Here is a 24,211-nt window from a genome sequence, read left to right as displayed (position 1 = left end):
AAACATTATCATATCAAATCTTCAAAAGGTTCATACATGCCTATTCAAAAGGTTCATACATGCCTATTCAATTTCTTTATTCCATCCCTATAGAGTATTTCCATAATCCTACAATAGATCAGATATGAGTGAGAAAGAAAATGAGGGTATTTTAACTATAACTATATATGGAAAAAAGAAAAAAGGTATTTAATTATACTTTTAGGTAAATTAAAAAAATAGAAGGTATTTTAACTTTTAAGCAAATGAACTGAAGTGATTTGTTTTGTATTTTTGTGTGGATTAAAGACTTAAAGTTTCGAGAAGCTAGCAAGATTAGGGTTGCTTGACTTGTGAATAGTGGAGATTTTGTATGGACTCATTTAACTTGAAGTCCTTGTTTTCATGTCACAACATTGATGTGATGAATTCATTGTTTCCTTTTACTTAAATAATCTTATCATAAAAAGTAAACGAATATCATTCTCTAGTTGGTGTGGTTGTGGTTTGTTTGCTGCAAATGATTCTTTCAAATTGACAATTGCTACTACAATATCCACATATTATATATATATATATATATATATATATATATATATATATATATATATATATATATATAAGTCGTCTTGGAATTAATTCGCAAATGACTTAATTTAATGAGACCACCAATTTACTCTCATAGCTATTATATTCGATCAAATGAGTATTAGTTTTGTCTCTCATCAACTCCACCCAATAAAAAGAAAAAGAAAATTTCGTAGCAAAAATTTAACGAGGAATTAAAAGAGAGAAAGGGATTACTCTGTTTGTACTAGTAGTCGAGTATAATCTCTCTTTTAATTATTTTGCATTTTACCATACGTACTTATATAGTTATATGTCAACACATGGTTTTGACTTTTTATAACTAACTAGTTATTGGCCCGGACGATGTCCCCGTACATCGTAAATGTATAATTAAGTTTGAACAGAATTAATAAAAAGGGTTAATGTTAAACAATGTGGATTATTAATAAGTGAGTGTATATATATATATATAATAATAATAATAATAATAATAATAATAATAATAATAATAATAATAATCTATATTATCTTTTATTAATATATATTTAAAATATGCATGTCAAATTTAAATATGAAGGTTATACAATGAAGACTGTTTCATGAAAATTAAACATTATTATAGAGAATTGATATTTAGTGCTTTTTTTTTTCCACATTACTACAATTCAATGCAATGAGAAAAGGATATTACACATAGGAGGACACATGACGCAAATGTGGCTCCAAAATAATAAATAAGGGTGATACATGGCGTTAACATGTTGTTCCTACGAGTTTTAATAATAAACTAGTGTGTGGCTCGGGCGATGCATGCCCCGGGTTGCTAGTTTGTAATAGTTTAATTTGCTAATCAAATTCGACTGTTTAGATAATAAGACTTGTTGGTTTTGAGTTTAAGTCTTGCTATAAACATTTTTTAGTTGTCGAACTCAATCATTACATAATGGAAACAAATAGTATAATAAGACACAAATTAAGTTATCTAAGTTAATTATAATTTTGTTGGATAAAAAGAAATAATTAATAAATGGCTAAGATGGTAAGACTCTTAACTTAAGACTTGTTGGTATTGAGTTCAAGTTTTCTTATTTGCATTTTTTAGATGCAAACCTAATACATGTGAAAGTCATGTCGAACTGGAAAAAGATGGCACGTGGAACATATTTTGTTTTAAGAACGCTTTTTAATTTTAATTTTATTTTATTTTATTTTATTTTTACAAAAACTCAATATTTTGAAAACAAAATATACATTATTATGACTAATATAGGGGAAAATACAAGTTAATCTGCCAGATAAACGAATTTTTGTTAATCTAATGGCATTTTTGTACATATATTGAAAAAAAGCAGGGTCATTTATTCAGTATTTTTGGTGAGCTGTCCAATTACTGTTTGCCTTTTGTTTTTACTGTTTACACATTTCAACTAATACATAAAAAGACGCATATACCCCTCCACTGCTACTTGAAAAAACAATTATACCCCCGGATAAACAAAATTTGTTTATCTGGGGAATTGACTGGGTATCCCTCCTAATATAGTCTTTATTAAAAAAATATATATTAAAATGTTAGTTATTGTTAAATTTCAAAACAATGTGAAATGGGTCTGGGCAACCCGCATAAGGAGGAAGAGAATTTGGTCCACAAACTAGGCTTTGGAGCTTTTACACTAAAACCATTTGGCAATAGTAGGAGTTCCTCCTCTACCTTATAAAGTGGAACCACCTCTCCTCTTTCCTTAAAGTGGGACACTCACAAGTGGGATACAATGGGTTTCAACAATTATAACATATCAGGTTTTTTTTTTTTTTTGAAAGAAAATATGTCAGATTTAATACTACCTCCGTTATAGGTTATGTGCAATGATTAGACATTTTCCCTCTCTGCTTTATGTCAAATCGTTTCACATAACTTGTAACGGAGATAGTACTTCACATAGTGCAAAAATAAAAAAGTAATAAGTATATAGATTTGATAAAAAAAAATTTAATAAAAAAAAAAGAAAAAAGAAAAAGAAAAGACAACTTATTAAAGCTTAATAAATCAATAATCATTGCATGGCTTTGATGGATAATTAAAAAGTTTATCTATGGTTATCGAAGTATAAAAAATTGAAATAAAAATCTAATGAATAATGAAGAAAAAGATTGGATTTCATAATGCATTATGCATTATTTATTTAATTTAAAGAGAAGCGTACAAGTGTACGGCAATTACACAAATCATTCCATTGATGTGATAAATTAAGTTTGTTTCATAAGAGTGTTTTATTGTTTGTTTAGATATTTAAGTGTAAGGAAGTGTGTAAACCTATAAATTAATGTTTCGGTTAATCATCTTAGTTTTTATCACATGGATTTATTTATTTAAAAACCTAATATTTTATTTCGCTTTTTAAATTGGTTTAGCCATTTAGGGTAAGATAATGTGTCAATTGGTGTTTGATACATTGATTTAACTTGACATTTTAAAGTTTGATACATTGATTTAAATTGATACTTTAGCTTTGACAATAACCAACTAAATACTCCCTCTATTTTACATGATTTTAAAAAACAAAGAATTGACTTATACTCTGTTAAACTAAGCACAAAACATCAAGAATACTTTCTGTAATTCTCATTCATCACAAAGATCACAATACATGAATATATAACACTTAGGATAATAATATCCTCAATATTCTATCATATCTTTTCACAAGATATGTTTCCTAAATTATACACTATAATATCTCCAATACCCCCCCTCAAGTGGGAGCATACGGATCATATATGCCCAACTTGCGGAGTAAAAAATCAAACTTGACCTTTCCCAAAGCCTTTGTGAAAATGTCGGCCAACTGAAACGTCGTAGGCACATACGACGCTTTTATCAGACCCTTTGTAATAGCATCTCTAACAAAATGACAATCAGCTTCAATATGTTTCGTGCGCTCATGAAACACGGAATTTTTCGCAATGTACAATGCCGACTGACTGTCACAATATAAATGCATGCCATTGTCATGGCGCACCCCAAGATCTCGTAGAAGCCGCTTTAGCCACTTCAGCTCACGAGTACAAGCATTCATAGATCAGTACTCTGCCTCTGCAGAGCTCATAGCCGCCGTGGGTTGTTTCTTAGTCTTCCATGATATGGGGGATAGACCAAGAAACACAAACCAACCTGTCAGAGAATGCCTAGATAATGGACAACTCGCCCAATCCGAATCACACCATCCTTCCAACTGTAGAGCACTATCAGACCGTAACAAGATCCCTTGACCCGGACTTTTCTTCAGATACCTTACAACTCGCAAGGCTGCATCCCAGAGTTCTACCTTCGGACTCTGTATAAATTGAGATAAAATATGCACAGAATAGGCCAAATCCGACCTTGTAACCGCTAAATAAATTAGACGCCCTACAAGACGTCTATACTTCTCTACATCACCGAATAATTCCCCATTTGCCAGAGCTAGCCTGTGGTTTTGCTCCATGGGAAATTCTGCAGGTTTTGCATCAAGCAAACCCGTTTATGTAATAATGTCCAAGGCGTACTTTCTCTGACACATGAAAATTCCCTGCTTGCTTCTGGCTATTTCTAGCCCTAAAAAATATTTCAGAACCCCCAAGTCTTTCATCTTGAAGTAGTCCCCCAAATATGTTTTGAATGACAATAAAGCAAACTTATCATTCCCTGCAACAATTAAACCATCGACATATACCAACACATTAAGTTGCATGTTCTCTCTTGTCAGAGTAAAAAGGGAATAATCATAGTATGACTGTTTAAAACCATACTTCTTCAAAGCCATACAATGACTTCTTCATCCTGCACACTTTTCCAGAGTTATTTTTATCAAAACCAGGGGGAATTTTCATGTATACCTCTTCCTCCAAGTCACCATGTAAAAAGGCATTATGAACGTCCATTTGATGAACCTCCAAATTCTTCACTGCTGCAACTGCAAGAAATGTTCTAACATTCACCATTTTTTCCACGGGAGCAAATGTCTCATTGTAATCTAGGCCTTCAACCTGATGATTACCGAATATGACAAGTCTAGCCTTCAATCGTTGAAGATTTCCATGCTCATCGTATTTCTCTCTGTAAACCCATTTGCTCTCAAGCGCCTTTTTACCGCGAGGTAAGTCTTCTAAGACCCAGGTGCCTTGCTCTTCAAGAGCTTGAATCTCATCTTCCATTGCCTTCCTCCAACCTTCATGCTTCATAGCCTCTTTAAAAATTTTCGGCTCATTGCTACCTGTAATTACTGCAATGTATTTTCTATGTGACACAGAAAATCGGTGAGAATCAACAAAATGTGTTATGGGATAAACAGTACCTGAAGAAGGTGTCGCGGATGAACGATGAGGCTGAGATGGACTTTTATTCCGTATGGTGTGTGTCACAAAATCGCGAAATTTGACCGACGTAAATTTTGGACGCTTGCCCTTACCCATGATTTCCACATTTTCAGCATGCTCGAGAACCTCAAGCTCACTCTCACTCGGAATCTCCTGAGCTGCTGCCTGCACGCTGCTATTTGGAGCGTACCCTGCTTCCGCTGGAATTTCAGCGCCCTGGCCGGGCAGTGCTGGGTTCTTCGCACCCAGCTGTCGCTGGAATTCCATCGGTTATGGCAGTGTTGGGCGCCTCGGCAGGAGCTACCGCAGGCTGGCTGTTGTGCTGCGTGTCTTGCCGCAGGCCAGCTGCGGTCTCCACTGTCCGGGGCTGTGCAACACACCCGTCACACACACTCTCCACCTCGCTGCCCCCTGCATCCTCAACTTCGATAAACTCCGAAGCTTGCACATGATTATAGCTTCTGTCATTGTCAAGATCAAAATTATTCCAAGGAAATACATCCTCAATAAATTGCACATCACGTGAGACAAAACTCTCCTTAGTCTCCAAATCAAACACCTTCCAACATTTCTTTCCAAAAGGATATCCCAAGAATACACACCGTCTACTCCTACTAGCAAACTTGTCACCCTTGCTTCGTTGATTGTGAGCAAAACACAAACACCCAAACACCTTAATGGAATCATATAAAGGTTGTTTACCAAACAAGATCTCAAATGGAGTTTTGTAATCAAGCAATCTAGAGGGAGTTCTATTAATCAAATAACATGCCGCTTGCACACATTTCCCCCAAAATTTTCTAGGTAAATTAGCTTGAAACCGCAAGGCACAAGCTACATTAAGAATGTGTTGATGTTTCCGTTCAACACGCCCATTTTGTTGAGGCGTGCCCACTCAAGAATTCTCAAATATGATCCCATTAGCAAAAAAATAATTTTTCAAGGAGTTAAATTCTGTCCCATTATCACTACGGACCACTTTAATTTCACAATCAAATTGACGTTTCACCAAAGCAACAAAATTGAGAAACATGTATTCAACCTCAGTTTTATTTCGTATTAAATACGTCCACACACCTCTTGAAAAATCATCCACTATAGTCAAGAAATAATGGGAACCACAAGTCGATTGAGTCTTGTAAGGACCCCATAAATCTACATGAATAAGTTCAAAAATATGACTAGCTTTATTATTACTAATGGGAAAATTATTCCTATGTTGTTTTGCTCTAGGGCATACATCACAGGATTTATTTTTAGAACTTCTAATAGAACTACTCACAACTGGAAGATGTTGCAATACTTTTTCCGACGGATGTCCCATTCGTTGATGCCACAACTCTGTCGACTGAACACCATCTATCTTCAAAGCCTTCACCTCTGGAACACCACGGAAATAATAAAATTCATCTACGCGTTCACCCGCTCCAATCACCTTCCTCGTCGTTAGGTCCTGTATAACACAAATTTTGTTAGTAAATTGCAGAGTGCAATTCAATTCATCACATAATTGAGTCGCAGAAATCAAATTGCAATTCAATTGGGATACAAATAAGACGTTAGTAATATTCAATCCCCCTTGTAAAGTAACAATGTCAATCTTAGACGCATTAGCACTCTTTCCATCCGGAAGGCCAACCGGACAATGTTGTACATTAGTCACATTTGTCATCAAATTCAAGTCACAAGTCACATGATTGGATGCGCCGGTGTCAACGATCCAACCTTGATGATCCTTATCCTGTAATTTTGGCTTCATACTGTTCAAATGATCAATAAGTTGCTGAATTTGGGTAGGAGAAACACCCACAAGAGCAGCCCCATCATTTGAGGATATTATTATCACAATAATAATATTCTAGATACACTAGAATATCTCCAATATACTCCCTCCATTTCAATATGATAGTCTCAAATAAAATCAATTGCATAAAAAAAAGAACAATATTTGGAATCTAACATTAAAGAAAAAACAATTCATAAATAATTTTGCCTTGTTTAAATTGTTTTGATTTTTTTAGGAAACCGTCAACCATAATTGCATAATTCAAGGGAATCATTTCTTTACTTAGAGTCATGTCATAAATTCATATTTAATTAACTTAACCAATAAGAATTTATAATGTATAAATTAGTATGTATAAAATAGGAAATAAGAACCTTTCCCAATTATAGAGGGTAGCTGGGTAAGAATGTAATTTCATCCCACCTTTCCCAATTTTAGAGGGTAAAAAGGGTAAGGATGTAATTTCATGTAAAAATAAATAAGGGAAGTTTGATTGACCAAGATATAATGGGGTAATTAAATTTCTATTTTTTTTTAATTTTTTTTTAATTTTTAATTTTTATGAATTTCCATTTCCTAAGTAATACTCCATTTCCCATATAAGACCAAACAACTTATAAATACACTCCTTATTTGCAACGATTTGATATAAAGTAAAAAAAAAAACTAATAATTGCAAATAATACGGAGTATGAAACATACTTCCTGTGTTCTTTTTTACTTGACCTGTTTATTTTATCACGCTTGCTAATGCAAAACTTTAACAATCAATAACTTAAATTCTCCAAAAGTAAAAATTATACTTCCTCCATTACATATTATTCGTAACAAAGGAATATTTTATGTCTCACAAATAATACCCCTTTGTTGCAAGTAAGATGTAACGGAGGGAGTAAAAGTTATATATTATGATAGTACTTATTGAGACGAATTCAAAAAGGTCATACATGAATATATTTTTCCTCACATATTATTCATAAAAGATTGTGAAAGTAAGGGTGGTAAATAGTGTAAAAGTCAAAACGGAATAATAAGAATTCTCATAAGTCATAACTATACAAGTATTTTCTTTTTCAAAAAATCACATTCCTTCGTATGTGAAATAATTACACTCACACTACTTATAACGGATAGAGTACTATTGTAATAAAAATATTAGACTAATCCAGAAAAGAACAAAATCCAAATTACGTGTGTATAAAAAATTAAAGTAAATCTGAAATAATGAGTATGTGTATGGCTGAAGTTGCGGAAGTAGTCATCCGGAAATCATCAAAGCTGACAAACACATGGACCACTTTTTGTCAGACACACTAACATTCATATCACTTGCTGGGGCACGTGAACCCTTTTCTTCTAGAAGATATTTGGGCTTTTTTAAAAAAAATATTAAAAATAATTTTCTGTTTAAACTTTTTGATTTTTTTTTTTTTTTTTTTTTTTTTTGTGGGAGGTGAAGAATGACAGCTTATAATTACCTGTACAAAAAACGTCAGAACATTTTACTGATTTGTTCCTTTCATCTAGAAGCCCTTCATTGTTATTTAGTTTGCAACAATTATTGATGCAAGTGATTTTTCGTAAAATTTAGAATTTTAATGGTCCATCATAATCTTTTATAACCTTTTGAATCATTACATGCTACCCTTAAGAATAGTGATGAGCCAAGGGTAGGTCTGTAGTCGATCACTTGATTGTGAGTTTGATACAACTTTATACAAAAATCAAGCAATTTGAGCACTAGGAAAAGATGTTCGTATCTTTAAAAAAGGATTCGATTAGACCTAGTCGGATTAAACTTCAAGTCCAATAGCTAAAAGCCAACAATCAAGTTTACTATTTTTCATTCTCAATTAAAAAAAAAATAAAAAAAAAATAATGATATATTAACATTATTGAAATATATGAATATTAAGTTCACGATGAATCAGCGCTACCCAAGTTTAGTTCAATACTATAACAAGCAAGCGTTAATTTACATTAGATAACTTATATTTAGAGTAGTGATGACCACTACCAGGTATGGGCTCATTGGGCCCATACCATGGGCAAAAATGTAATTTCACGTATTACTTACCCATATTGTAAAAATGCAGTATCTCTCCTCTCAATAACAGTATATAAATTAAGAATAACAGTATAAAAACCAAGAATAACAGTACACAAATCAATAATAATAGTATAGAAGTTAATAATAATTGAGCACCGACAAAAAATTACCGGCGTCGATTTCGACCGAACTTAGCGATTTCCAACATAAAACTCACCGTTTTTAATGGCTAGAGCCATAAGTTTGTGTCTCAGTTTTTGGGTTATATTTTTTTGGGTGGTTTCTGGAGATTTTTAATGAAGGTAGTTGCGTGTTTTTGGATTTCGACCAAGATAGTAGCTGGTGGGGTGGGCTTCTTGCTGTCGGAGGTGAAAGGTGTGTTGGGCGGAGGTTTGGCCGGCAATGGGAGCTATCCATGGAGGTGGGGAAAAGGGTTTATGTAAGGAACAAGATGAAGAGAAAAGGGGGAAAAAAAAGGAAAAGAAAAAAAAAAATGTGGTATTGGGTAGTATTACCCATACCATGGTAGTGGGTAATACTTACTCTTTGTATTCATGGCTTATAAATTCTGAAAAGCGAAAAGATCACTCTTAAACTCCAAGTTTACAAAGGCCAAGGTCTTTATGTACTTAAAAATGTGTCAGGGCAATGGTAATAAAACAAACCTATTTACTCGAAGGAGGAAAAAAAAACCTAAATAGGATAGGTACCAATTCTAGATCAATAAAATTTATTGCAAGCCTTTATTTACAGAAAAAACCAACAACTTCAAGTAATTTAAACCCCTATTTACACTGAAGAAACCAACTTCTTAAAACAAATTAAATTACACAAAGCACCATGAAGTACAACTATCATAGCAATGCTCAAGAGGAAGGGGATGACCGGATGAGGAGTCGAACACGGGTGGACTGGAAAGGAAGCCGAATGCCTTAAAAGTTAAAACTCAACCAACCTCATAATAGTTGAATACAATCTGCAAATGCCAAATTTACAAAATCAAATGAAGATATCATACGCCTTCCATTAAATGAACGAATTTACACCTGTTATGACATGTGATAAATACTTCTACAGATGCTAACATTTCACTATCTGAGCTGAATATTTCTAAGATTCATTTACTTTAAAAAAAAAACAAATTGAAGCTTTAAGTGGGACGAGATGCCAACCAACCAATGGACAAACACGAAACAAACATGTAAACTTGTCAAACTCCTGCACAATTGTTTCAGTTCCAATCAGATTTTAAACTATCAGCACCATCCATCTTCAGAGAAGTTGCCAATCGTCCTCTTGCCCGTCGTTTGAATGCAGCATATCATATGAATCATCTACGCGGTTTTCACTAGCGCCTATATCATGCTGACTGGCTGTCTTAGGGGAGTTACGGCTCTGTGTCACAGTAAATAGAGGAGCGCCATTTGACTCATTGGCTAGCTTAGAAGCTCGGGAGCAGAAATCATCAAAGTCATCTGACAGTAAACCCAATTAAAAAATTATCAATAAGCATGTTATTTTTTATTTATAACCTCCTTTTCTAAGATTATTAACCAAAAGCTATTTGAACTTAGAACAGTAGAACCTAATAAAAATTCTTTGGATCATAAAAAAGCGACATTAATCCATTGTTTATGGAGGGCTTCTAGATTTAACTTAAAAGGGCTCTGAAATCTAAAATTTCCAGCATCATGTCAGAACACAGTACGACACTTTCAGGTATCGTACATAATGAATTTCTCTCACCCATAATCTAACAAAATGAAGCCATGCGGATCTTGTCACCAGTCTACCAAGTATTCTTCAACAGTAGGAAAGCAATCTAATTCATCTAGAATTCCTCTTTAATTTCCTCCATAACTCCATTTATCAAATTAGATAGTCAGCTGATAGAGGGGTCAAATCAAATAATACCCATTTTTGCAGATAAGTCGATAGACTCTTGCGGTCCTGCCTTAGATAACAACCATAAGGAAATCCAAACATATGAAAATTATTAAACCAGCAACCATCCTTTCCTAATAGCTTTAGATAACAGGTAAAACTGAAACTCCCTTCTGCAGAGCACACGACACCAATATTTTATAAAACATTCTGATTTGACTCCTCTGTATCAAGAAAGCAGCAAAAGTATCCCTGCAACTAACTCACCTCCCCATCCCCCCAATCTCAAATTCTACACAATCAGGGAGTTTGTTTAAAAGGTAGATTGTAGATAATAACTTGCGGTACTTGGTATATAATACGTTGTAAAGGTAGATCGGGTTCAATCAAATTTTTTCTCAACAAGCTAGTGCGACGACATTAAACATATATGTTTTAACATTTAAGATACACATTTAACCCTAGGATATTTATTGTAGGGAGGAAAAGAAGAATCTGAGCAGACTATCTACTCCAATAGAAGTTTCTGGTTCATTTAAATGACTGAATGGCTTATAATGACTTTACTTCTAAGGTACCACCATGAAAATCGCGAGGAATTTCTTGCAAGGAATGGTAAGGCTAGTAATGACATCTATGTCCTAAAATATAGCTTCCTTTGTAAGAATGTGGCTCCCATTCGAATAGTGCCAGGTAGGTACTGGTGTTTCCAACCAAAGTAGGTCAGCTTTCATCTCGTGGATAGCAGATATTTACAGCTCCTAGAGAAAGAGGAAAAACAAAGCGAGGGAGCAGCAGGATGGGATGAGGAGTCAGAAAATTTGATTCTGGAGAGGCAGCAGGTGGAAGACACAGCTCTCTTGTAGCTTAAATGGATAAATCTTCTCAAGAGTAAAAGATTTAACAGATTCAATTATTACTTTTTAAGCCCTAGAGAGCAGGTGTTAAAAGTCAAACCCCTGTGGAGATCAATTCCCTACTTGCTGATACCAAGAATGAGCATCTCGACGCACTAACTGGCAATTATGGCTATTAACTCTAAAAGGTGACATTACTATCTTAATGTCAGTCAGTGCTAATTTACCTAATACTCTTGAGTAAATTCTATATACTTCCTCCATTCTTTTTTTATTGCACCATGAGAGATTTCACGCTTGCTAATGCATTACTTTAGCTATTAATATCTTCTATTATACTTTTGTAAAAATTATAAAAAGATGATATTTGAAAAGTAGATTTCGAGACGAATCTTACTAGATCCTACATGACTATGTTTTTCCTAATAGATAAATAAAAAATGATGGTCAAAGAAGATTAAGTGAATAGTGTAAAAGTCCTTATCGTGCAATAGAAGAAAAACGGAGGAAGTTTATAATCTTCTATATGCAAATACTATATACGAAGTACTATTTATGCCATTTCCACCAACTACAGTAAGTAAACATAGTTACTTTTCCAACTTGAACTTCATAAGCCACTTTTTTAAATATTAACCACTGTAATAGTTCATTCACGAGAGATTGTTTTAGAGCTCATTTTAAGATCTTGAATGAACTCAGAATGGACTCTCCTCTAGCAGCCACATAATGGCGCTGGAACCCAGCGCACATGCAGAGACATATCTAACTTCACAAATTGTCCTAGCTGATTTATACTATAGGTGACCAGTAGCATCTTCCCTGGAAACACTACAGAGCTGATTTTGGCTTGAATGACGAAACTATTGATTCTGGGACTACTCTGAGTACCCCATATCACCCAGAACAAATAGTGCCAGACTGCCAGTCTCATATAGAAAGGATCTGGCCTTGTTTAATTATATTTGAAACAGACAACAACAAAACTGAACACTACCATGGAAGTATGGAACAGATTATGAAATCAAAGACATACTGAGTACCTTTGTCTCTGCAGTAAAATCCAATCGCTAATGAGGGATCAATAGACTCCAAAGGAATATGCCTGATCACACTGATGGAAATAAAGTAAATTAGTAACTAAGTCAAGGAAATCCAAGATGAAAAGGACAGCAACTTATGAGTAATCTCTTACTTGCTGTGGAATGATGAAGTATCAGCCTCTAGGTCAGTTTTTGTAATATTAGTCACCTACAAGTCAATACAAACACAGTGAGAGCTAAAACTTGTTATAAAAATCAAATACTGCAAGAATAACAGACATAAGAGTAAGCTACCAGCATATGTCTGTTATGTCAAAAGAATCACAACATTTCACTCACTTCTAAATTATGAAAGTAAGGAATAAGATTGACATGGAGTAGAGAGACAATCAGATTTTCAGGAATTATTAATTAAAAAGATTCATTTATTATATGCTTTACATTCCCAGTAAACAACAACTTGACAATAACATAATAACGGGACGTTTGGTAGATTTATTTATAATATGCTTTACATTCCCAGTAAACAACCACTTGACAATAACATAATAACGGGACGTTTGGTGGGCCAAACAAGCTTTGAATTGGTTAAGATTTAGGGTCCCTTATATTTTGGACAAAAATGAAAATAATGGAAAGGACGGATTTTCAAGATAAAATCTCACAAGTACACTTTGTGCACAACCTAGTTTGTGGTGCTTTTTAAAAGGTTCTAAACTGCTCTACTTGTGCATTCTTGTGTAGAAGGTTCTAGCTAGGAGTAAAGTAAGCAGAGTATATAATAATTATAATTAAGAACATTCTAGAGTAAGGAGCAAGAAGGCCTACACAGCTAAACATAGGCACTATCATTCATTTGAACATTGCAATCAAAGCATTCTTTGAAACACTCTTACTTGCCTCCTAACTCTTTTAGCCATTTTCATTGTAAATATAGTCAAACGAAGTAAAAGCAGCACACGATTTGGAAAAGTGTGCTTAGAATTGATTCAGAGTTGTAGAATTGTTTTTATTTTTTATTTTTTTATTTTTAATATATATTTGCTAAATTACTAATCGTTCATATTTAAAGTAATAAAATGTCATTTTAAACACTAAATATCAAGATATGACAAAGTACATTCTATCTCCATCTCAATTTACTGTACTCATAAACCAAAAACTTTACTGGCCCATATGACCAAAAGCTTCTCACACTTTTGCTAATTTTTTGTCAAATAGAGCAAGTAAAATGAGGTGAAAGAAAGGGTTGAATTATAAGAGCTTGGATTTTGTATGTATGAAAGATAAAAAATTTACACTTAATACATCAAATAAAATTTTCAACTTAAAATTGTCATTGTAAAACCGAATCACCGCAACATAAAATTGTGCCAAGATATTAGCACTTCAAATGTTTATATTGTTCTATAATCATACAATTCTACTCCTTGCAAGTTGCAGCACTTTATTATAAAAAGCAAATAATCCACACTCACTAACTGTTATACTCCTTTCGTTTTCCGAAGTTTTACTCACTTTCCGTTTACATCCATTTTTCTAAGTTTTACTCACTTTTGCCTTATTCCTTATATGATAACTTTTGATTCATTTTTTATCATCCACAATCCTACTTTGTAGTACCCAATATAATTTAATAAACTCTTATCTTTATTCTTTATTTTTTAATACAAAAGTAAACACATACATGGTCTCTATTTCCAAATTTTCTTGGTTTGCATAGCTACAGGCCTACAGCAAAACGGATGGAGTATAAAATAATCAACCATTACTTGTTACACAACTAATTTGTCTAAAATCTTGGAAAGATTTAAAGTGATGCGACTTATTTGGAACAAAGAAATTATAATTTTAAAAATATTTAAATTCGAATCCGGTTGTGTATTTTAGGATCATTGATTTATAAGACACCGAATTCGAATTGTGATCCTAACATCATGCCAAATCATCTGCTTTTAATCTAAAAAAATCCCCGAGACATAATCAATCAAGTAGATACAACAAAATGACATAAAAGTGTTTTAAGTACCTGTTGAACATCATGGGGATCAAGATAAAACACATTTTCATCTTGGACGCCAACAATGTAAGTTGAAACACCAGGCTTCCCACCCAAAATGCCAAGACTTTGAGGAAACGTAAATGTAGCACCCAATAAAGGAACATACCTGCTGAAACAATAGAATAATCAATGCAAAATCACTATTACAATTTTTAAACACACACACACACAACAAACCCAAAAAAGTCAGAATTGATCAAGAAAACTACTCCCACTGTTTTGGAACAAATACACACAACAAACCCAACAAAGTCAGAATTGATCAAGAAAACTACTCCCGCTGTTTTGGAACAAATACACACAACAAACCCAACAAAGTAAGAATTGATCAAGAAAACTACTCCCATCTGTTTTGGAACAAATAATACACTTTCCTCTTTCAGCCTTTTAATCATAATTAACACACCACCATACATGGACAAAAACCACTATCATAAATGCATTTACCTCATCCAACATAACCCACTAACATTTCCCGCCCTCACATGTCTCATTTTTTAATGATACAAAGTAGAATCACTAGATAATAATTTTTATGTTCCCATCCATTATGTCAATTATTATGAAGGTAAGGCAGTAAAATACAAAACAAATAGTTGCATAGATTATCATAGCAATAAGAATGTAAATTACCAGCAGATTGTAATCATGTCTCACAATGAATGAAAGGAATGTGCAGCCAATAACTGACCCACATTCTTGTAAAATTTGGACAAGAAACTTAGACCATAGATCAAAATCAAAATCATAACCATAAGAAAGGATAAAACAAAATATATTGTATTCACTAGGATGTAGTTCTTTGAAATTCAAAAGAAAAGTAAAAGCTTTGAAGTTTTAGCACTAATTGAAAAGCTTTGTGGGACAATATGGTATACCTTGAACCCTTCTGGTACCATTCTACAAAACTTCCAAATTTTTATCTAATGTCTAGCATAATAGCCATGCACCTATTTTTTTTTTTTCCATTGATATCTTTTAGAACCTTGTCCTATATTAGTGTATTCCTTACATCTACACAACTCTATGACCATTTATCAAGACATATATTTTCAAATTCCTTTAAAAAACTGTTAAATTAACCACCCATGCAGTCTATTGGCCATTCCTTTGAATGTCTCTATCTGACTTGAGAAAATACTTCAAACACAAATAAGTTTGCTTTTTCGAATTTGCAGTGTATTCCACATAATGACATTGTTGTAAATTCTCCCAGACTGGAGGAGTTCCTGCTTTTCCAATTGCAGCTCTCTTTTCAGTAAAAAAAATGTTAGCTAAACCATCCATTTCCAAATCAGATTAAGCATTATGCACTCCTTTTTTTATACTTTATGAACATTCAACAACGAAGCTTTGGTTATTCAAATAGTTGGCTACTTCTAAAATTCAATTATGAGGATATGCGTTATTTGTTTCTGATTCAATACCAAGCAACCCAACTGCTTTCACGAAAACAAGACCTGTTCTTCTTATAAAGGGCAAGAAGAAAAAATAGAAATATAGGATTGTTCTTTAGACTCCAAATATACACAAGCTACTTGTTCATAGTTCTAATGCAAATATTAGGCCACATTACATATCAATGCCTTCATCTGACTAAATTTCCAAACACTCTGACCTTCTGACTTGTGTCTGCAAAGTTTCTATCGTATTATGCAGCTAAAAGGTGACTAAAATAGCTATATCTAAAAAGAAACTTAACAACATAAGAATTCTCATCTCATGAGGACATCCCAAAAAATTAAGAATTTGAAACCTTCAAAAAAAAAAAAAAAAAAAAAAAGGTTTTTGGATTCACATTCTAATAATGAGGTACCCTAATTCAAAGGTTTTAAAGTTTGCGTATATAGGATAACTTGTAAAACAAAACTAACCTGGGATTAAGTTTATCAAGACCAAGTACAAGAGGAACCAGAAGCAGAATAGCCGTCCAATCAGCTCCATCACATGAATGCTCACGGCAGCAACCAGATACATCTTCTACACAGACAACAGGAGCCCCACCTCGTTCACCATCTTCATCACCAGAAACAATATAGACTGCCATTGGCAATGATTTACCAGTGCGGGCCAGAGTTTCCCATGCACGGCATGTGGCATAGGGACCTATCCATGACCCAGCAGCAAGGCCATAACCCTTGCCAGCTTCTAGAATCTTGTGGATAGAGAATGCTGATTCTTCAGAATCACCAAAATCGTGTAGGATTTCAATGTACCCTTGATCAATTTGCTGCATCATATGAATATCATTACCATTGCATCTATCATTCAAATATACTAAAATACAGACTTTTATTACCCATTTCCATTTTTTTTTTCTTCGTATTTTAGATGAATATTGACTATTGAGCGATTCACTGATATATATTCTATTACAAGTGAGTAACCAAAAAAGTCATTCACTCTGAAGTTTGAAAACAAAATGCCTTGTCACCAATGACATAATGCAAAAAAAACAACTTACGCCACTTGTTCTCACCTTATTCACAGATTTCCTCCAAGACCTCCCAAACCGATGAACCAACAACACCTGTAAATATTGTAACTTAGTCTATCTTTCACAATATTCGAATAATACAAACCAAGAAAGCTAACTAATTTAGCCCTAATTTAGCTAGAGATATAAATTATGTACTCACTTGGGCAACAAGCATTTGACTGCTTCGAAGCATGCAACCCCAATTAACATCACTAGTATACTTTGAATCCCCAATGGCATCAAACCCTACAATACAAGAATAACAACAATCAATCACAATGATATTAATCACCATAATCAAGGTCAAAAATTTCAAATACTAATCGAACCTTTCCTATATGTCATCAAAATCCTCGATGAGAAATCCTCGACAAATGCAGCAAAGCCACTGCTACTAACAGGATCACCACCAATTGCATCATCAAGTTTATAACAAACACCCAACAACCAAATATCACTTGTAGAAGTGACAGCACTAGACTTATTAAACCCAAACATGGACTCCCTAATCCTCCTCATCGATCCACTCGCCATGACCCTCTTTACAGCAGCCGCCCACCCATTACTACCACTACAACTAGTACTAATCTTAGTCTTAGTTCCAACCCCCTTCTTCTCACGAGAAGAACTCGAACTCAAACTCAAATTCGAACTCGGATTTACACCCTCCTCCACACGAGGCTCGAAAATCGAGAAAGCGGAAACAACAATTCCAGACAACAACGAAGAAGCCTTAGTTGATGAAGATGACGATGATGAAGACTTGTGATCGGAAGAATTAGAAGAAATGCAATTAAATTTAGGGGAATTTGAAGAAGAACTAGTACCAGATGTTGAATTTGCAGTACCAGTTCTCTCAAACAAATTCTTCATCACCTACAATTCTACTTGAATCATAGCTGATGATCATACTACTCAAATTAATCAATCAATCACCTAACTCTGCTTCAATTAAGCACAAACAATTCAAAACCTAATTATCCAATTTAAGCCCGTTTCCGAAACAATAATCTCAATAACAGCGGAAAATCACCTGAAAAAATGAAAATTGCAAAGAACAACAGCAAATTCTTAGGAATTGAAATCGCAAATCATAATCAGAGTGAAATCAATTGAAGAAATTTTGATGGAGGAATCGATAGAGAGAGGAGAGAGAAAGTAGGTTACCTTGATTTCGCCGGCGACGAGAAGAAATTGGGGAGGAAGGAGGAGAGAGAATGGCGTGAAGGAGTTAGGCGTTGATTTCTCCTTGGAAGGGAGAAGTGGTATAATTATGTACGCAACGCAATGTGCGCTCCGTTAAAATTATAGCGGTGATTTAGGGGTGAGCAAAAAATCAGGTACCCTGAATCGGAACTGAAACTTGTTAGGAACTGCAAATTTCGGAACCAGAATCTGTACAAGAGGTTCCGGTTTTGGGTAGCAAACTGGAGAACCAGTTGTAATAGGTTCTGGTTCAGGTTCTCAATTTTTTGGAACCGGAACCTGTAGGGTACCCTGTACATGATAAAAGTATCACTTAATTTCAAATTATACACTAATTCTTACTCAATTTTTAAATAATAAATATCAAAATTACAATTATAAAAATATATATTAAATTTGTTAGACAACTACTATTAGTTTGTCTTATTTGCAAGTTGCAAACATTATAAATTAGTGACCAACCAATTTTTTATTAAAAATTCCGCAAAAAAGTTAGTGAGTATATTATAATATAGGGTACCCTGAATCGGAACCGAACCTACAGGTTCCGGTTCCGGTTTCCAATTTCCAGGAACCTGTTCAACAGGTTCCGGTTCCGGTTCTCATTTTGAGGAACCTGTTGCAACAGGTTCCGGTTCCGGTTCCTGAAATTTTTACAGGGTACCCTGTTATGCTCACCCCTAGCGGTGATGACATTCATCAAATACTTGTACTTGTAGGTGTTGTGTTCCCGGGTACAAGTCTCCCATACCCAATACAATTATACGGAGTCTCGGGTCGGGAGGATCTGTGAGAGGACTCCGGTAAGGTCTTTCACCTTGCCAACAAAAAAAAAAAAAAAATTATACGGAGTGAGATAGGAGGTTGGATTGGTTGACTAGTTTTCTAATTTTCAAATGTGAATTTAAGGGTCGGATCTCACTAAGCTCATTTTAAGAGAGATTTTTCATAATCACCCCCTCTAAGATGGTGGTTTAGCTGTATTAGATAATCAATTCCAACCTAACCCACTTAAGCGATTCACATGCTTCAACCCCAAATTGTTGGACCTTGCCCATAATTGGCTAGAATTGACATTGTTAGGATTTATTTTAAGATTTGATATCAAATAATCACTCCATTTCTCTCTTTGAAACTCGAGAAAATACATGTTAATATGGCATATCAACAGGTTTTGTTTATATGAGGGTTAAAGTGTCATTTCCGCCTACTTAAAAAGGGTAAAGTTGTCAAGATGCATGAAGTCCATCTAACAGAGTAGCAACAAACTACCGACCGAAATCTCCGTCAAGATGCACGTACGAAGTCCATCGTGAACTGTCCTCCCTCAGAGATTAGATGCTGCAATTCGCGATCTTCTTCTCCACAACTCACCATTAACAAGATCTCAACTCTCAAACAATGATTAACACCTACCATTTAGGGTTAATTATGCCCCTATTTAATGTAATTTTCTTAGGTTTTTTTCGTTAAATTCGACGGCGCAGGTTGAGCATGGCTTAGCAATTTAAGATCTCGCCATCGTTAAAGCTGGGAAGATGGTGTTGCTGGGTTGAGCATGGCTGAGCACTTAACACTGACGAAGGAGAAGAGGAAAACGAAGACAACAGGGAATGATAGGACTACTCTTCGTGGTAATGCTTCTTGGGGTAGACAAGGTCTATTTAATATGGCGAATAAAATGATTAAAGGTTTCCACCGGAAGATAGGGAACGGTGAAAGGGTGAAAGTTGCAAATATGAGATGGGTGCAGGGCTCGACTCCAGTGTTCAAGTCTAACCAAGTTCTTAGAGGAGTTGGATCGGAAAGAGTGAAGGATTTGATCCTCCAGGATTCTAGATCTTGGAATGTGGCTATTATTAGGGACATGTTTGAATGGAGTACGGCCCAGAAGATTTTGGAGATGGAACTACCGTCTACTGAAAAGGAGGATGTGCTTTATTGGGGGCACCACGCCTCTGAGATGTACACTGTTAAAACAGGTTATGCTTTTCTAATGTGTGATTTTTCTTTGCAACCGAATGCTTGTTCTAACTATACTTTTTATAGTCTCATTTGGAAGCTTGATATGCCGTCGAAATGGAGTTTGTTCCTGTGGAAGCTAGTGATGAATGGTTTGGCGGTTAAGTCAAATTTAGCACGACGGGGCATAGATATAGACGACTTCTGTGACTCTTGTGGTATGGCACAAGAGGATCTTCAACATCTTCTTAGGATGTGCTCTTTTGCGAGATATGCTTGGCAGAACTGCTCTTTGCATATTTCCTCTGAAATTGATGAATCTTCTTCTTTGCGACAATGGATTCAGAATCATATCCTGCTTTTTCATAGCGAGGATGGAAAGAAAAGTGAACGAATTGGTACGTTCATTGGGATTCTTTGGAGTCTATGGTTAACCAGAAATGGGAGGGTCTTCCGTAATGAAGGTGGATATCTTGCAGATTTGTTTAAAAACTTCAATTTGGCAATGCAGAGCTTAAATGTTTGGAAGAGAGTGGACGGTAGTGATGCTTGTAGGGCAAAGGAAACAACGCCTAATGGGGCGCCACCTGGTTTTGAAAGAGTTAATGTTGGATGCGAGAGGGAGGAATTTAGTCACACAACAGATGCAAGATTAGAGGTCACTATTATGGTGGATGGCTCTTGGCACAAGAGGAGTAGGAATGCCGGCATGGGGTGGGCATACTCAGTGGATCGTCTAACCTATATTGAAGGTGGTGGTAACTATGGAAAAGCACTCTCTTCTCTACACACGGAGCTTTTGGCTTGTGCGGCTGCTTTGAAGTGGGCAAGAATGAAAGGTTTTCAACGACTTGTTCTATTCACTGATTCACTTGCCCTTGTTTAGTTAATCCAACAACCGAAAAGGAGGGAAGTTTGTTTACTATGGACAATACAAGATATGCTACATGAAGGAGGTTATTTTAAAACATGCATCATCTGGAAGGTTGGAAGAGACCAAGTTGTAATGGCTCATGACATTGCTACTAGATGTAGAGTTGATTTATTTAGTTTTACTAGTTAGTGCTGTTTTTTTTTTTTTTTAAAAAAAGAATAAAAAAAATAAATAACACTAATACTACTTGATTTCACCTCTCATATTTACAAAATTGCCATCATATTAACATAGCATGTTAATATGACATATTAACTAGGGGAAGCTCTTGAAACTCATTGAAAAATTCTCTTCGTTGTTGCCACCATGATAGTGAAGGAATATGTGGTGAAGCAAATGTGTGAGTGATGAGAGAAGGTTGAATGGGCAAACATCTTAAATTACCTTTTTGATTTCATAGTCGACACATTTTTTTTTACACATTTATCGATGCATATTTCAACATTATTACGTAGTATATTCGATTGTCAATAAGATAAAAAAACCAACATATTATAATTGAAAATTCTACATCTAGACCCTACATGCCTATATTTTCTATTTGTAAGTATAGATCACACATAAAAATCAAAGTAAGGTCCTGTTCTTTTCACCTTAAAAAAATAATATTAAGGAAAAATAATTTAAGTTTAGTAAAAATAAGTTCAGTTCACTAATTTCAGTTCAGTAAAAATAAGTCCAGTTAAGTAAAATTTAGTTTTCTTAAAGAAGAATTATAATAGAAAATCAGTAAAAATAATTTCAGTTCAGTAAAAATAATTTAAGTTCAGTAAAATTAAGTTTAGTTTAGTAAAAATAAGTTCAGTTCAGTAAAAATAATTTAAGTTCAGCAAAATTAAGGTGAATCAAACAGGGCCTAACTTATCTCAAAACAAGTCAACTTATATGAAACAAATGAAATATTGAAAAATTACTCAGTATTTTTCTTTCCTTCTCCATCCCTTTCTTACTTATTATTTTCCCCTCTCCATTCCTTTCTTATTCAATTTTCTTTACTTTCTGTGAATAAAACACCCCCTCTTAAAGAGTCTTACTTATGCTGCTCTAACTCGGACCTATATGTTTGTGTCCGACATGATACTAGAACCTTTGATACCACTACAATTTATAAAATTTCATATAAGACCACTATACATTTGAATTTCGTGTCACGTCAAATTGTAAAAAATTCGACATACGACACCTGATGTACAACATAACAACAAGGTGGCAAAGTAACATAGAGGCTGAGCATCCAATATGGTAGCTTGGTTGACAACTAAGGACCTGTTTTCATTGACTAAAATGAGCTGAATTGAATTTATTAGAGCTGAACTGAACTAAAATGATTGTTTTATAAAAGAAGGAAATTGGGAGCTGAGCTGAACTGAACTTATTAGAGCTGAACTGACTGAACTAAAGTGAACTGAAAATAATCGTATGAGAAAAGGCCCTAAGTTTCAACATTTTTGTATTGGGCCGGGCAAAAGTAAAGCCATCAATTATAAAATTCAAGTGTTTTGTTTTAGCTTGTTGCTTGCAATATTTAGCTTACTATTATTGCTTGTTTCCGTAATCAAAGTCATGGTAATGGAACTAGTTGATTAAATTACTTAATAAACACATAAAGTAAGTTCGGAAGAGCACGAAAGCTGGAATTCGAGTTGTTTTAGCTCGTTTTATGACTCAATCTACTTCTACTCATACTAGCTGTTTGTCCGTAAACTACCTTGAGTTTGTGCTAAGATTCTTTTCAATTATTCAATCATAAATACTTGACTTTGTATTATTATTATTTATTACGAAGTATAGATTAACATATTACGTTATAATCAACTCTATCTAACTTATAAATCTTGTACCTTATGTAGCATATGCCTTTACCCCCTCTTCGTTGACTAAGGAAACAAAAAATGAAGGTGATAGACAAGATCAAATCCGCCGAAGCAGAGAACAAACCCCTGTTCTCCTTCGAATACTTTGCTCCAAAAACCGATAATGGCATCAAAAATCTCTTCGAAACAATGGAGAGAATGGTGGTTCATAACCCCTTTTTTTTTGTGACATTACATGGAATACTGCGACGAGTAATGTAACAATAGACATTGCTAATCGTATGCAAAATAGTGTACGTGTTGACACGATGATGCACATTACTTGTGCTAACATGACCATCGAAAAGATTGATGAGGCTCTTGATACTATTAAGGCTAATGGTTTGCGAATTGTGCTTGCTCTTCGTGGTGATCCGGCTCCTGGTCAGGATACGTTTGTTCCTGTTCAAGGCGGGTTTGCTTGTGCCCTTGACCTTGTAATTTTTTTTAAATCTCTTATCGATGTTTTGTTTTTGATTTTGTTTTTTCAATGTTGGATTCGGTTTGATTAATGGTTAGATGATCTCAGGTTAGTCATATGAGGTGCAAATATGGTGATTACTTTGGAATTGCTGTATCAGGTTATCCTGGTGAGAACATAATGCAAGTCAAGTAGTATAATTTTGCACATTTTTGTATAAATTTATGCAGTTTGTGTTTAATAATTACTTCGTATTTCACAATTTATTTGACATTGTATTATGTTTTGGAATAATATAGAGGCACATCCTAGTGTTTTTGGACCTGATGGTGTAGCAAGTCCAGAAGCTTATGCTAGTGATTTGGCTTACTTGAAGAGAAAGGTAAACTATCTACTACCATTACCATTGTTCAATGTGCTACAAGTATTTAATACTCTATATCAATCTTTTTTTTTTTTTTTTTTTTTTTTTTAGTATGGTGTACGGATTATCATATTTTCATACAAACAAATAAGGTGAAATCCTTGATTTTTTTTTATTGTTTTTTTAGGTTTATAATAATGATTCCTCCTTCTGGGAGGAACTTTTCTCTCTCGAAAAAAAGGGTTTCCGATCTCCTGCGAAAGATAAGGGTTTTTCGACCTCCTTCGAAAGACAAGGTTTATCTCCTTTTTTCGAGGGAGAAATTTCTTAAGTTTGAATCCATGGTAGCAGATCTAATGGATTGTCGTGAAATTATTTCGTTGGTGAAAAAGTTATCAAGTTTTC

At 34.4% G+C, this 24,211-nt stretch overlaps 1 protein-coding gene and 1 pseudogene across 3 annotated transcripts; one reads left to right on the top strand and one right to left on the bottom strand.

The window, feature by feature from the left end:
* Window positions 1-8,993: 8,993 nt before the first annotated feature.
* On the bottom strand, window positions 8,994-18,386 carry LOC110738634 (cysteine protease ATG4-like). 3 transcript variants are annotated; one of them, XR_002514643.1, is made up of 10 exons: window positions 18,234-18,386; window positions 17,396-18,099; window positions 17,227-17,312; window positions 17,067-17,117; window positions 16,462-16,817; window positions 14,555-14,696; window positions 12,678-12,733; window positions 12,526-12,596; window positions 9,918-10,216; window positions 8,994-9,717 (listed from the first exon to the last, which is right to left on the bottom strand). XR_002514643.1 is itself a non-coding variant. In XM_021919026.1 (9 exons), exons 2-9 carry the CDS (start codon window positions 17,937-17,939, stop codon window positions 10,014-10,016), a joined length of 1,509 nt encoding a protein of 502 aa, XP_021774718.1. In that variant the 5' UTR covers window positions 17,940-18,099; window positions 18,234-18,386; the 3' UTR covers window positions 9,732-10,013. The 3 variants fall into 3 exon arrangements, 2 of the variants coding, with proteins under 2 accessions (XP_021774718.1, XP_021774719.1); XM_021919026.1 differs by lacking the exon at window positions 8,994-9,717 and having other exon boundaries at window positions 9,732-10,216; XM_021919027.1 differs by lacking the exon at window positions 8,994-9,717 and having other exon boundaries at window positions 9,732-10,216; window positions 14,555-14,693.
* A 4,496-nt stretch (window positions 18,387-22,882) lies between these two features.
* Window positions 22,883-24,211, top strand: part of LOC110738633 — a 33,705-nt pseudogene continuing 32,376 nt past the window's right edge.

This window comes from Chenopodium quinoa, unplaced genomic scaffold (assembly GCF_001683475.1).
Source record: "Chenopodium quinoa cultivar QQ74 unplaced genomic scaffold, ASM168347v1, whole genome shotgun sequence".
NCBI classification, from domain to species: Eukaryota; Viridiplantae; Streptophyta; class Magnoliopsida; order Caryophyllales; family Amaranthaceae; genus Chenopodium; species Chenopodium quinoa.
This window is presented reverse-complemented; position numbering and strand designations above follow the sequence as displayed.

Excerpts from the sequence above, each read along its gene's own strand:
- LOC110738634 (XM_021919026.1), bottom strand. The coding sequence starts at position 17,939 with ATGAAGAATTTGTTTGAGAGAACTGGTACTGCAAATTCAACATCTGGT. Across the intron at positions 16,818-17,066 it reads GGAGGAAATCTGTGAATAAG|CAAATTGATCAAGGGTACAT; the intron begins GTGAGAACAAGT and ends CATATGATGCAG. Across the intron at positions 10,217-12,525 it reads ATTTTACTGCAGAGACAAAG|ATGACTTTGATGATTTCTGC; the intron begins GTACTCAGTATG and ends GTTTACTGTCAG.